The sequence below is a fragment of the Otolemur garnettii genome, unplaced genomic scaffold (genome assembly GCF_000181295.1).
Source record: "Otolemur garnettii isolate 467f Iridium unplaced genomic scaffold, OtoGar3 scaffold00110, whole genome shotgun sequence".
Classification (NCBI taxonomy): domain Eukaryota; kingdom Metazoa; phylum Chordata; class Mammalia; order Primates; family Galagidae; genus Otolemur; species Otolemur garnettii.
The window spans coordinates 46,141-59,588 of record NW_003852505.1 but is presented as its reverse complement, the minus strand read 5'-3'; the positions used below and the strand labels follow the sequence as shown (position 1 = coordinate 59,588).

Sequence of the window (13,448 nt, the reverse complement as noted above, 5' to 3'; positions counted from 1 at the left end):
GGAGGTGGAAATCACTGGTATAAGGGTGGGGCTGAGGGAATGGGGTAGTTTATCTTAGAGTTCATACTCCATGGATTCAAGTTTTTATTCTGCTACTAGTTTTAAATGAGTTTAACACCTGAACCTGTTTCTGTATTTGCCAAAATAGATATAGCATTAAAAATACCTTTAGTATAAATCTGTTGTGAGAATTAAATAGGAAAGTGTTCCTGAAATTACTTTTTAAACTGTGCAGTGCCATAAATGTACATAATTATTCCCATGTGACAAAGTTTGGAATAAATCCTAACATAGCAATGGAAGTGTGGAGACAGTTTCTGGAAGAGAGAATTTGTGAACTGTATTTTATAGTACATTTCTATCCTGTTTTAGAATGGATAATGTAGCAAAGGCAAACAATGTCTTTAAGGAAGTAGAAACACTTTTAAAATCTTATATTTAGTCTATTTAGAGTATGTACTACCACATTTAAGCTTCCCAGGACTCCCAAACTCTGTCCTTGTCTTTCACTCTCCTCCCTGAGGCTCCAACTCTAACCACGTGGGGGATTACTAAGTGTGCGGGGGTTTCCCCTCATGGTAGCTTCTACGTCATCTGATTGTGGCGCAGTATCACCACGCATGCACCCAATTGTGAGGTCTTACATCCTTTCCCTTATATAATCCTAGATACCCTAGAACAAACCACTTGCACCAGGCAGTGCGGGACGCCTAGCACCCTGGCAGGCAGCATCCCAAATCCGGGAGGCTAGCGTCCCCCTGCTTCCCAACCGCCAGCTGAGAACCTCACTTCCCGGGAAGAGATAAGAGGCCAAAGAGGATATGGGCATCTTTCTGGTTCTAGCAAGCTGTATGATGTTCGCCTTTATGGTTGTCATCTGGAAAATTCGGTTTCGGGTAAAGATACATGCAAGGGAGAAGGGAATTTGATGAGCCAAGATCAGTATATGGATTGGGGTGGGGGATAGAGAATAGAAAAACAATAAAATAAAATTTAAGGGGAGATCACCTCATTCCTCTTTTCTTGAAAGAGTCCAAGAACTTTTATTCCATATTACTGTGATTCCTACATTTTGACCAGTAATTCAATAGCTGTGATCTGTTATAAAAAGCTCCAAGTCACTATGGTCAGCTTTTCACTCACCTGTACAGAAATGAAGCTGAAACTGCCCATTCCCCACTATCACCGCCTCAATTTAAGAATCTGTTGTTTCTTTTTTTTTTTCTCTCCTATTCATCTCACCACGTGTCTGTTTCCTTCTCCTCGTGTGGGAGCTTTCTAGGCATTGACAAATAATTTAATAAAAATATGGATTTCCTGTCGTTATTTAAAGCCACAAGTATAGTGCTTTTAGATAAGAGTTAAAGACAAAATCCGTTTGTAGACCTACTAATCTACCTCAAAAATGTAATGAAAGGATATGGTACTTTGGCATTATATGTCTTCCTTCACTTATTTTTTAATCCGTCTACATTTTGGAAGAATATCTTTCTGAATTAATGTAGTCTTTCAATACATTTTTAATTTCTAGCTCTTAAGTGAAATCAGTTCATTTTGGTAACAAAGACTAATTGAGTTGTTGTTAGTATTTAAAAATTGCTAAATTCAATAAACTAAATATATATAATTTCTTTACTTTACAGAGAAAGACTGTATCATCAAATTCAACTTCTCTTGAAGTAGTAAGCAACTCTTCTACTGAGTCACCTAAGACCAGTATTGATGGGAGTTTTTCAGTCAATGACCTCTCTCGGGATATCTTAAATAATTTCCCACATTCAATTGCGATGCAGAAGCGAATACTGGTAAATCTCAGGATCGTGGAATACAAGCTGGCTGAACTGGAACACTTTCTAGTTATTAAGGGTTTAAATGGTGCATTAGTTAACCGGAAATCCACTGAAAAACTTACAAAATGTAAGGACAGTGGAGAAAATCAATAAAGACACTTTGAGTAGGTTCATTGATTATGTGTTTATACTGAATGGATTGCTTAGATGGTGAAGAGATGCCAAATAAAATACAAAAATCTAAATACTTGTTGATTTTCTTATTCACATTTTATTTAAAGAATTGATTGCATGATGCTAATATACATTTCACTGGGGAAGTAATAGAAGCCTGACAGAGAAAGAATTAAAAGTTTTAAAAACTAAGCTACAGTAAGCCAGGCATTGTGGTGGGCACCTGTAGTCCCAGCTACTTGGGAGGCTGAGGCAAGAGAATCACCTAAGCCCAAAAGTATGAGGATGCTATGAGCTGTGACACCACCACACTCTACTGAGGGTGACATAGTGAGACTCTGTCTCAAAAAAAAAAAAAAAAAAAAAGAAAAAGAAAAAGAAAAGAAAAGAAAGAAAAGAAAAAGAAAAGGAAAGGAAAAAATTAAGCTATCATAAAAATATAGTTTAAAACAGTGATTTTAATTTCACTCAAGTGTTAAAATTAGTTTTCCTAATGGTTTACAGTATAATACTGCAATCCCAGTTTGCATTAAAGTAAATGGGATTTGATGGAACTCTTTTCCATTTTGCAGAATACTGTTTCTTGCCACTGTGTAATAATAAGAGCGATCATTGAACACTCTACAATATGCTAAGCATTCCATTAAGACCTGTGCTTTATACACTTGTCAAGATAGTGACACAAACTCTTAACTACTTTTTGTGGTCAGTTTTCAAAGGGAATTCCTTCCCTTTCATACCTCTTATCTCTCCCCAATCAGATATTCTTTCATTTGAAATGCCTAAATCTTCCCTGAAGTACAATAGTTACCTATCGAAAATTATAATCTTCTGATTGGTGAAAAATCTATACCTCACGCAGCACCAAAATGTAATGAAGGAATGTATGTAACACACTGTGGATAATAATTAAGAAAACAGTCTAAGCTCTAGTTATCTACTTCAAATAATATTTTATAAAATCCAGTATAATTACAGAATGAACAATCTCTTGAAATACACCAGCAACATTAGACCTACCCTCAAAGAAAATTCTCAAAATATCAAATATTAGTTAATCCTATGTGTACACACATCCACACAACTCACTGGGATGGTCCAATTATAGGCTGACGTATTTACTACTACCTTCATACTCTTCTCTCTCCAAAGTAAATTACCAGGATACATTATGGAAATGCCTTAATCCATTATTCCTTCATCTTCAACCAAAAAAGAGGAAAAGGAATTTAAAATATGTAAGAAAAACCATTCCTTCTGTTGTCACTCACTTGGTAAGCACAAAAGCCAGCAGTAGTGTATGTGGTTCTTAAACTTTTTTGGATCACAGGTCTGTAGGCTATTCTGATGAAAACTATAGACTCTCTTTCTAGAAAAATTCAAGTACACATACACACAGAAAATGTTCCAGAATTGCTCAGAATTTCCTTATATAGTTGGCACTTGTCATCCGAGGTTGTGACATTTAAACCAATTGTCATAATGTTTTATGGATTATAATAAATATTCAAAGCTATTAATCGTATAACATATTTCATTATTTTTATGAGAAAATCAGGACATAGTACTTTACAATTTGACTTCCCTCATTCTTGACAAGTTTGAAAAGTTTATCTCTTAACAGTATGTAAACCAGTTATCACCCAGAAACAGTAACTTATTCAAAATCATTCTGTTTACTCTATTAGCCATGTATCACAATCATAAAATGCTAGATTTGATTAAAGCTCTTTCTTAGTTAACATTTTGGTTTGAAATTAAACCTAGATTTCTAAGAATATAATGAACAATTCTTAATTTTATGAAACACAATAGAAATTAAAAGGATCATACTTTTCTTCCAAATGTAACCTAAGGAAGACAGTATATGAGCAATAAGTAAGGAAGTAATTGAAACTCCATTTTCTAGATTTGCCACCTACTGGCCATGGGATCCTTAAATTTCTGTCTTAGATCACTCTATATGAAAAGAACATTAACTAAATTCACATAGAATATATGAGCCAGAGCAAATGCATGAAGTTTTTAGAAATACCTGGATCAAAAGTATTAGAGTCCTCAAATAATATTCAGTAATTTTTTTCCACTCATTTATAGAATTTCTGATTGAGGCCTTCAATGTCTAACACTTTCTTTTAAATATACTGATTTATTTTTCACCCAGCTTTGTGGAAAAAAATTGTATATTAAGAAAATATGATCCAATAATATCTTAAAACTTGTATAATAGAAAATAACTATTTTATAATAATCAGCTCAAAATAAAGTTTCCAATGCATTAGAAAAACATTATGATAATATTTACAAAATTGTTATTGTGAATAGAGACAGTTATATGTGTAGGAATGATACAGATAATCTAAAAAGAAATATGAGCACCTAGCTAAATATTAATAGATTCACATTTTTATATTACATTCCTGCTTAAATGAGAAAAACTTATCACAATATTATGAACATAGTATATACATTTTCTACTCAATTAACATACAAATAAATAAAAATTTCCCTTACTCTAAAAAAATCACATTACACAACCACATATCTTTTAAAATGAGATTTCATTCTGGTTTTCCACTACCACTAATAGTAGGTATTTCATGGTCAGTCTCCTTATTAGGATCTACCATGTCTTTATATCTCTCGCCACGATGTCGTTCCAGGTATGGACCCCAGTTAGAAGCCGGTCTGCAACAGCTTACAATGCGCTAAAAGGAAAAAGAAAAATTCTTGTCTTAGAATTTAAGTGCTACAATCTGTAAACATGCAAATATTAAATTATTCTTTTTTTGCTAACAAAGACCATCCTAAGAAGTAAAAAGTGGTAGCCTAAATTCTTCATAGTGTATAGCCTACTAAGAAAAATTTATAATCAAATTTAACTGTTTGTTAATATAATTATATTAAATACTAAACCAAAATAACTGAATATGTAACTGATTTCAAAAGAAAGAGTGTGGGCCCATTAGTGAAACAGTGTTGTTAGTCCATACTCCTCACTAAATTCTCAGGCTTTTCCCTTCTTGCATTGGGATGAGGGTGAAGTAAGGATCTAAACCAGTGTGTCCCGAGGATGTTTCAAAAACTAAGAAAAGGGAGCTCTAGGGTCAGACCATTGCTTTGGAAGAACATCAGAATTTATTTAAATCTTTCTTTTTTTTCACTTTTTGGCTGAAGCTGGGTTTGAACCTGCCACCTCCAGAATATGGGGCCGGCGCCCTACTCCTTTGAGCCACGGGCACTGCCCTTTATTTAAATCTTTAACTCCAGAGTCTACATTGTCCTTGTCTTTGTGATATAACCTAATCGACTCTAACCCCTGGTCCTTCATGGAAGAGGGATGACTCAGGGTCTAGATAGGGTTCAAGATAATTTAACAGGCTAATTCCAGTCTAAATGCACTACTGGGACATGTATTATAACCAAATGAGGTTTTAAAAGGAGTGGTGATGGATATGAAGCAAAAAGGTGATTTGCTTTGTGACATCTTCAGAAATAACTCAACACAAGTCTAGATATCTTAGTTATTATGTTGGAAGCAGTGTAATAAGGCCTGAGGATACAGCAACAAGGAAGACCAAGGAACTTATACTCTAGTACAGGGAGACATGCAAATATAAAGAGAATATAATATGATGTTATGCACTAGTAACAGATGATTATATCAGGTATAGAAGTAGCCAAAAGGAAAGAGTGATTAATTTTGTCTCACATAATCTCATATTATTACCATATGACTAAATTAATCTTTATCTTGATACTTTGCAAAAGGTAAAATATTTTAATTTAGTGTTCTTACTTGAAAGATGTTTCCTTTAGCCTGAATAATTTTTATGATAGCCATAACTGGAATCCAAATAATGCAGAAAATAATCATACACCAGCCTAGAGCCACTCCCCAGTCAGGGTATGGAATTTCGGCATAATTAGGTCTATGAAATTGTACCAATGACCAGATAAAAATTGCCTGAGAAGGTAAAATATGAAAAGACAAAACCCAATATTATACTTTATTGCACTAATTATTCCAATTTAATTTCATTCATCATATGTAATTTATCAAATATAATGAAAATGAATTAAAGCAATTAAAATAATCAAGTAACAAGCCAGAAGATAACAATAAGAAATGAACCAAATAACTTATATTTCCACTTTCAATAAATTCTTCCAAAATTAATACCTTCATATATTCATACAAATACAAATATTTATTCAACATATATTTCAATAAAATACTTAGCCATATATCAGATTAAAAGTAAAATAATATCTGAAATTTTTCTGTTATTAAGCTTTTTAACTTTTATTCATAATAGCATGGTTTTATTCTATACCATAAACTCGGCAGCATTTCAATTAATTTAATGAGAATTGAAAGGAGACTTTAGAGCACATGCTTCCCTCATTGCTTAGCAATTGTTTCTATTATTTCCCACTACACAGAACACTTCTTTTGCCACCTCAAAAACACACATGCATTTACACACACTACTGTTTACAAAAGCACACTTCACTTTCAGGCTCTTACTGAGGGGAAAAAAAAGCAGAAACAAGCGAACAAACTCAGTATATGCTTAAGTAATATAGTGAAATATGAATCTTAAAGATTAAAACACTTTAATGCCAGATTATATGTCTAAAAGACTTCCTAGAGATGTTGATGAACTAAAACTAATTGCCTACAATTGTATAAAGCAAAACAAAAAACTCAACCCCCCCAAATCATCTAGTATTTTCTCTAATTTTAGCTGTCTTTATTTTACTAAAATTAATGTGAAAACAAAAGATTGTAAGAATCTTTGTAAATGGACATGCAAGATTAATTTTAAAATAAAATAGATTAATTCCATTAACTTAATTTAATTACAAAAATTCAAATGTGTTTTACAATTACTGTAATTGTACATAACTACAAGAGAATGAATAGTGGTGTCTAATATACATGACTTTATACAAAATCCATGACAATATATTAACAATTCATAATTTTGCATTTCAAATTAAATTTAGAGGTCAAACCTATATAATCAATGAAGTTAGCTGGTTCTAAACTGGTAAGGGGATTGTTTAATTATGGAGATTTGTCACATTAGTAAAAGGTATTTATCAGAATTTTCAGTCATTTAGCAAGAATTTGGAGCATCCAAATATGTTAATTCAGCACACCTAGTTCCAAACTACCATGACTTGAAACTGATTTTATAATGTTTTAAAAAACACCTTAATATCATCTAAAAACCAACAAATATGATACTTCAGATGTGAAGCAAATCTTAAATCAAATTACTCAATGATCTTTTCTAGGAAAACCTTTGAAGCATGAAGGTGATAAGAACCAAAATGCATTGGTTTGGGGCTCTGCCTTTGCCCCAACCCCACCATTATCTCTAGTGCATAGTCATTCTCCATCCGGTGAAGGGTTTATTTAGGTTGAGCCATTTAGTGTCAACTGTTATTTGATTCCATGTCCATGTGCATATCTCTCCAGTAAGACATTTTGTGCTTTCCCTCACCTCCTAAATAGTACCAATAATTGAATTTATTAACATACACCATTGTTTCTATGGACATAAGTGAATTTCTTTTAGTACAATAATTTCAGATACTAAATACCTCCCCATAAAGTAAAAAATACACATTAAAAGATGAGTGTTATTTCTCAGCAATCAGTATCTATGGTATCAAAAATAATGCTACAAAGTCATTGTAATTTAGGCAACTTGACGGCATCAGCCACAAATACTAGAAAACTTTGAATTGTTCATTTATAGCTTTAATTTGCCTTTTGTCGCCAATGTGTTTCAATATTTGTATGTGAATGTGTGTGTATATGTGTATGTGTGTGTTATTGATACAAATTCATGGTATATTATTACTTACAATCAAGAGGATAGGTGTAATGACAAACCAGCAAGCTCTCCACCATAGCCAGAATATCCACCTCTTTGCTCCAATCATCATTTCTATATCTTCAATGAATCTGTTTCCTCCTAAAGAAAACATCAAAGAGTACCTTGAGTGCTTGCTCATATTTTCCTCCAATAATTACTGTGACTCCAGTTATCTTTTTATGTCTAAACATCTTTCCATAGCATATCAATGACGCATACACCTATAACTACATTTCTTTCATAAGATATTTTGCCCAGTATATTCTGCTTTACTGTTATCATAGTATGATTATTAATAGTGTAATTATGTAAACATAATAAAAGGAATCAAGCTAAACATTTTTAATAAAACTTGCAAATAATTATTATTGTCATTATTTACCATAAATCCAGATGATTCCTACTATTTCCAGTATAGCTGCAATCAAAATGCCCCATCCAGCACAGAAGTGGTCAATCAGATGAACCCAGTAAATTCCAGCCTATGAAAGAATCAATTAATTATAAGTATTTTAATTATTTTTATGATTGATGAGTTATTCACATTGAATCTATTAATTTTATCTTAACATATGCTCCTTAGTTTCACTTTTGCTAAAACACAAAAAGAAATAGTTCAAATGTAAATACAAGTGTGGCTTTAAATTTCTCAAAAACTATTATTCAGTACTGAGTCACTAGGGAGAAAACAAAGTCATACTGTATGTATAAAGTCTATAATTTTATTGTAATTGGAGAAACTGTCCATCATTGGACCTTCTTCTTTACAAAGTATGCTTACTAACACAGTTACAATGGGGGAAAATTGGGCTAAAACTCAGAAAACCTTGATCTAAGTCAGACTTGGATGTGTCACTAAACATCTTTCTAAGCCTTGGTTTTTCCTTACTCAGATTATAAAGTATGCTCCCACTAATATTTTGTCTATGAAAAAATGCTATAGTATACCTGTGTCACACAGACGAGACCAAGGAGAAACAAAACCAAGCAGCAACCCAAAGTTATGGGAACTCTCATTTTCTTCATCACTTTGGGGAATAAATCTTGAATTGTTGTTGTAATCGTTTCTTCAGATGGGGAAAAATGGCATGTTACATATCAAGTCATTTGCCGATAAGGTTAATCACAGAATTCAACTTCTATTAATGAAATTTACAAATATATGTTGATAATATGCTCTGGGTCCTGCTCCTTCCTTTTTAAAATCCACAGGGTCCTTTCTCTTGGCAGTCACCAATTGCTGGTTCTGATGAAAATCAAATGCAACTCTATTTGTTGATTTTACTCTTTTATAAGGCTTGTTACTGGTAGTAACTATAAGATAACAAGCCCCTGTGGGCTTAAGTAGTTTGAAAGGGGGTTATAGGAAAGGAAGAATTCTAATACAACTTTTAAATAAGGTGAATATTTGAATAAATGCCACGGAGACAAAGGATTCTAGGTTTAAGAAACAAATATGTTCATTAAATAGGTAACTGGTTAAGAGTAGAAGGATATAAGGATAAAAAGATTAGGAAATATGTTTCAACTTTTTGAGGGCATTGAAAGCCAATAAGAGAAATCTTGATTTTATCTTATGAACAGAGCAAACTATGAAAATGTTTTATGTAAGAGAGTGATATGTTGAAAATTGTTTCAGAATTTCTAGTCGTTTACCCTAGGTAAAATCCCTATGTGTACATAGAAGCATACGCAAGGATATTCATTACAACAGTGTGTATAGTAAAAAGGAACACTGGAAATAGTCCAAATGCCCATCATATGACAACAAAGAGATTGTGAATGAACTAGATCTAATTACACCCACGTATCAACATAGATTCATATTACATGCAAAAAAATTCAGACTAATATGTATGCTATGAAACTTCACATCATTTATGTGAATTTTTTAAAATGTACTATTTCTGGATGCACATAAAATGCATATAAACGTGAACCGAATAACACAAAAAATTCATGGTGACAATTGAGTCTAGGAAAGAATGTGAATTGTATTTAGGAGAAAAATATGGGGGATTTCAAATTTACCTGTAACATCTATTTTCTTTAAAAAACTGAAATAAGTCTGATAAAATATTAAGGTTTATTCCTTTTTCAGTGTAAAGCACATGAGTACTTTGTATTTTTCTGTGTTTAAGTTTTAAAAGATTTTCAGAAAGATCATTCTAAGGGTAACAGCTAGATGGGGCAATAGTTATAAGAAAAGGATATCTTCAAGTAGAAGAAACATGAACAAAATATAAGTGGGGTATGTGAACATTGGAAATATTACTTACCAATAGAAGCAAACTGAGAATCGAGACCCAGAGTTAAAAGCATGAAGAAAAATAATATGGACCAAAATGGACCACCTGGAAGTTGGGCTAGAGCTTCTGGATAAGCAATGAATGCCAAATCAAAACCTAAGAAAAAAGTGTGTCATTTTAAAGTAGTTGCCATGAAAATTCACATATTTAAATATTTTCAAAATAATATATCAGAAAAATCTCATTTTAATTTGGCAACACAAACTCTGAAATATATTCTTTACCAACTGTTTCACTTTTTAAAACATTTGAATTGGTTTTTTATGTTGATATAAACATGTGACATGAATTAAGCTAGTGAGACAAATTTTGTATACGGTGCATTTCTCATAAGAAATTCTAACTCTCTTAATGGCTTTTTTTGACTGGAGTAACTTTTTTTAAGATTGATGAAGAACAACTCCAGAAACCTAAATTAGGTTTCCTTATCTCAGCCTAGAAATTATAAAAGAATTACACTATCAAAAAATATACATTTATGGAACTAATTAGAGATTCTCTAGAATCTCTATAAGTAGTGACACTTTAATCAATATATAGATACATGCAAAATTGTATATAATGAAATTAAAATTAAATCTTGTTTTCTGTTTGATATTGCCTTTAGAACTTGTTTATTTTTTCCCAACTCCATCATGTGATCCTCAGATTTAAATATTTTTATGTTTCTCTAACCTCTCAGAGGAATGACCAAGGAATCATAAAAAATTAGCTTCTAGTCTAGCCTTCATCACTTCCTGAATATCTGTCCTTTTACAAGATTTAGTGTACACATAACATTTCTGTGCATCAATCTACCCTTGTAAATGAGGTGTTGGACACTAGATAACTACAGTGTCCCTTCTAGTTCTGACATTCTGTTATTCAGTCTATCAAATGATACTTAATATAAATAAAATTTTAATGCATTCCCACTTAAAGATTCTTTTCCTAAGAATCTTTAACCAGATAATTAAGCATCCCTACCTAATGTCTTTGAAGTTAGGAAATTTTTTAATCATATTCCTTAAAGCTGGGGACACAGTTGGACACTCAAAGTTACTTGATTCTCTATCTATCTATATGATATTGGTGTTTTTCTTTTTCTTTTCTTTTCTTTCTTTTTTTTTTCTTTTTTTGAGACAGAGTCTCACTTTGTCACCCTTGGTAGAGTGCCATGGCACAGCAACCTCAAACTCCTGGCTTAAGTGATTCTCTTGCCTCAGACCCCCAAGTAGCTGGAACTACAGGCGCCTGCCACAATGCCAGGCTATTTTTTGTTGCAGTTGTCATTGTTGTTTAGCTGGCATGAGCTGGGTTGGAACCTGTCAGCCTTGGTGTATATGGCTGGAGTTGTAACCACTGCTATGGGCACCAAGCTGATAATGATGTGTTTTACAAAATCTGAACCAATCCTGTGATTGTATATAGAAAGACTTCTATATACATTGTTTTCTCTTATAATGCATGGAAAGGGGTTGCATGATGCCTGAAATTTGTAATTGTGCCTAAGTCGTTCACATTAAGGACTGAACAAAATCTAGATCATATTATCTTCTTAAGAAATTATTCCCTAATACATTCTTGTTTACCCAGAACACCTAATAGTTATTATGTTATTAAAATAATCAAATTACATAAAATGAAATGAGAAAGAAAATGTAATACCATAAAAATCATTATTGTTTTCAGGAAATTGCTAGAAACTATATTAGAGTTTCATAAGTCAGCTACATTGAATTAATTAAAGTCAGTAATATATAACATGATATACCTGATTTTACAACTTGAGAAACTTCCTTTCCAGATATATGAGCCATGTGTCCCAATATAGAAAAAATAGCAAATCCAGCAAACACACTAGTGAGACAGTTTGTCAAACAAACTACAATGGCATCAGAGAAGCAGTTGTTATTGAACTTATTGTAAGATGACAGAGCAACTAAGCCACCCCAAGCCACTGACAGGGAGTAAAATATTTGAGTGGCAGCATCTTTCCACACCTGTAAGAGAAAATAATTTAATATTTGAAAACATACTCATTTTTCCTTTGTATAAATATTTCACATACACATTTGAATATATATTATAAATAACAATGAAATAAACACCCAAGTGCTCATTACCTAGCTTAGGAAATAAAATGTTACTTGTCTTTTAAAGCTGTTTTGTGTCCTTTTCTAATCATATTACCATTCCAGTCCTCAGTGGTAACTGTTATCCTGATTTTCATGTTCATGATTTCTTTCTTCTTTATATTTAGCTTTTCATGTTTTGGGATTTATGTATATAGAAAAGTTATCTTAACACATGTAAACAATATACAACTTGCCCTTTTTTCATTCAGTATTATGAGATTTACCCATTACCAAGTTGAAGCATATAAAATTTAAATTTTATAATTTAAAATGGAAGAATATAAGCAATTCAAATAGTTCAGTTAAAAATGTAGTTTAATGACTCTTGTCCACTTCTTTATTGTCCTACTGTGTATATCACAATTTATCCTTTCTCCTGTAGATGGACAATTCCTCTTCATGTCTTTTGCTACTGTTTTTGCTTGGATTGTCTTCCTTAATTTCTAGGAATTCTTTATGTAATTTGGACTCTAATCCTTTGTCTATTATGTATGTTGGTTTTTTTCTCTCAATTTATGGCTTAATTTTTTGACCTTTTTATAATGTTCTTTGACTAACCAAAGCTTTTGTTGTTGGTTTAATGTAGCTGAAGCTATCCATCTTTGATTGCATGTATTATCCTTTATTTATTTTACTTTAAAAAAAATACTTAAGCCAAAGTTATGAAAATACTATTCTATATTTTTTCTAAAAAAAAAAAAGATTTGTTAAATTTTCAATTCACCTGAAATTGATATTGTGCATATTAAGATGTGGAATTTCTAATTCATTGTTTTTTCCTAAGTAAGATGTAAGTTGTTCAAGGATAACTGATGTTATCAATTATATCAATTAGATATCAATCTTCATTGATCTGCACTGGCACCTCCACCACGTATTAATTTTCATAGATTCATGAATCTACCTCTGAGATTACTATCCTATTCTACTGCTCTATATGTCTTCAAGTATTCCAACAACTCACTAATTTAATTACTATGGAAATATAATATTATTCCCTATCTGGTAGCCCAAGTCATCCTAACTCCATCTTCAGATACACCTTGGGATTTGAGCCTCTTCCTCTTCCACAGCCACTTAAAGAATATTAAAGGGGTTTTTCAGCTCAGTGCCAGTGGCTCAAGTGGCTAAGGCACCAGCCACATACACCTAAGGTGGCGGGTT

The 13,448-nt window shown here is 32.3% G+C and overlaps 2 protein-coding genes across 2 annotated transcripts in view; one reads left to right on the top strand and one right to left on the bottom strand.

The window, feature by feature from the left end:
• The first annotated feature begins 821 nt into the window (after positions 1–821).
• CT83 (cancer/testis antigen 83) lies at positions 822–1,943 on the top strand. Its single transcript, XM_003797029.1, has 2 exons — positions 822–896; positions 1,644–1,943. The coding sequence occupies exons 1-2, from the start codon at positions 822–824 to the stop codon at positions 1,941–1,943; spliced, it is 375 nt and encodes a 124-aa protein (XP_003797077.1).
• Positions 1,944–4,354: 2,411 nt separating this feature from the next.
• SLC6A14 (solute carrier family 6 member 14) overlaps positions 4,355–13,448 on the bottom strand; it is a 21,891-nt gene continuing 12,797 nt past the window's right edge. The window contains exons 8-14 of the mRNA XM_003796984.2: positions 11,921–12,149; positions 10,138–10,263; positions 8,807–8,925; positions 8,241–8,340; positions 7,848–7,957; positions 5,764–5,931; positions 4,355–4,672 (exon numbers count right to left, since the gene is read on the bottom strand). Coding sequence (XP_003797032.1) covers positions 4,526–4,672; positions 5,764–5,931; positions 7,848–7,957; positions 8,241–8,340; positions 8,807–8,925; positions 10,138–10,263; positions 11,921–12,149 — 999 coding nt within the window. The 3' untranslated portion in view covers positions 4,355–4,525. The remainder of the gene's footprint in view (positions 4,673–5,763; positions 5,932–7,847; positions 7,958–8,240; positions 8,341–8,806; positions 8,926–10,137; positions 10,264–11,920; positions 12,150–13,448) is intronic.

Bases quoted from the DNA above. Each gene is read 5' to 3' on its own strand.
- CT83 (XM_003797029.1), top strand. From the start codon at position 822: ATGGGCATCTTTCTGGTTCTAGCAAGCTGTATGATGTTCGCCTTTATG. The intron at 897-1,643 runs GTAAAGATACAT...TTTACTTTACAG, and splicing joins TCTGGAAAATTCGGTTTCGG to AGAAAGACTGTATCATCAAA.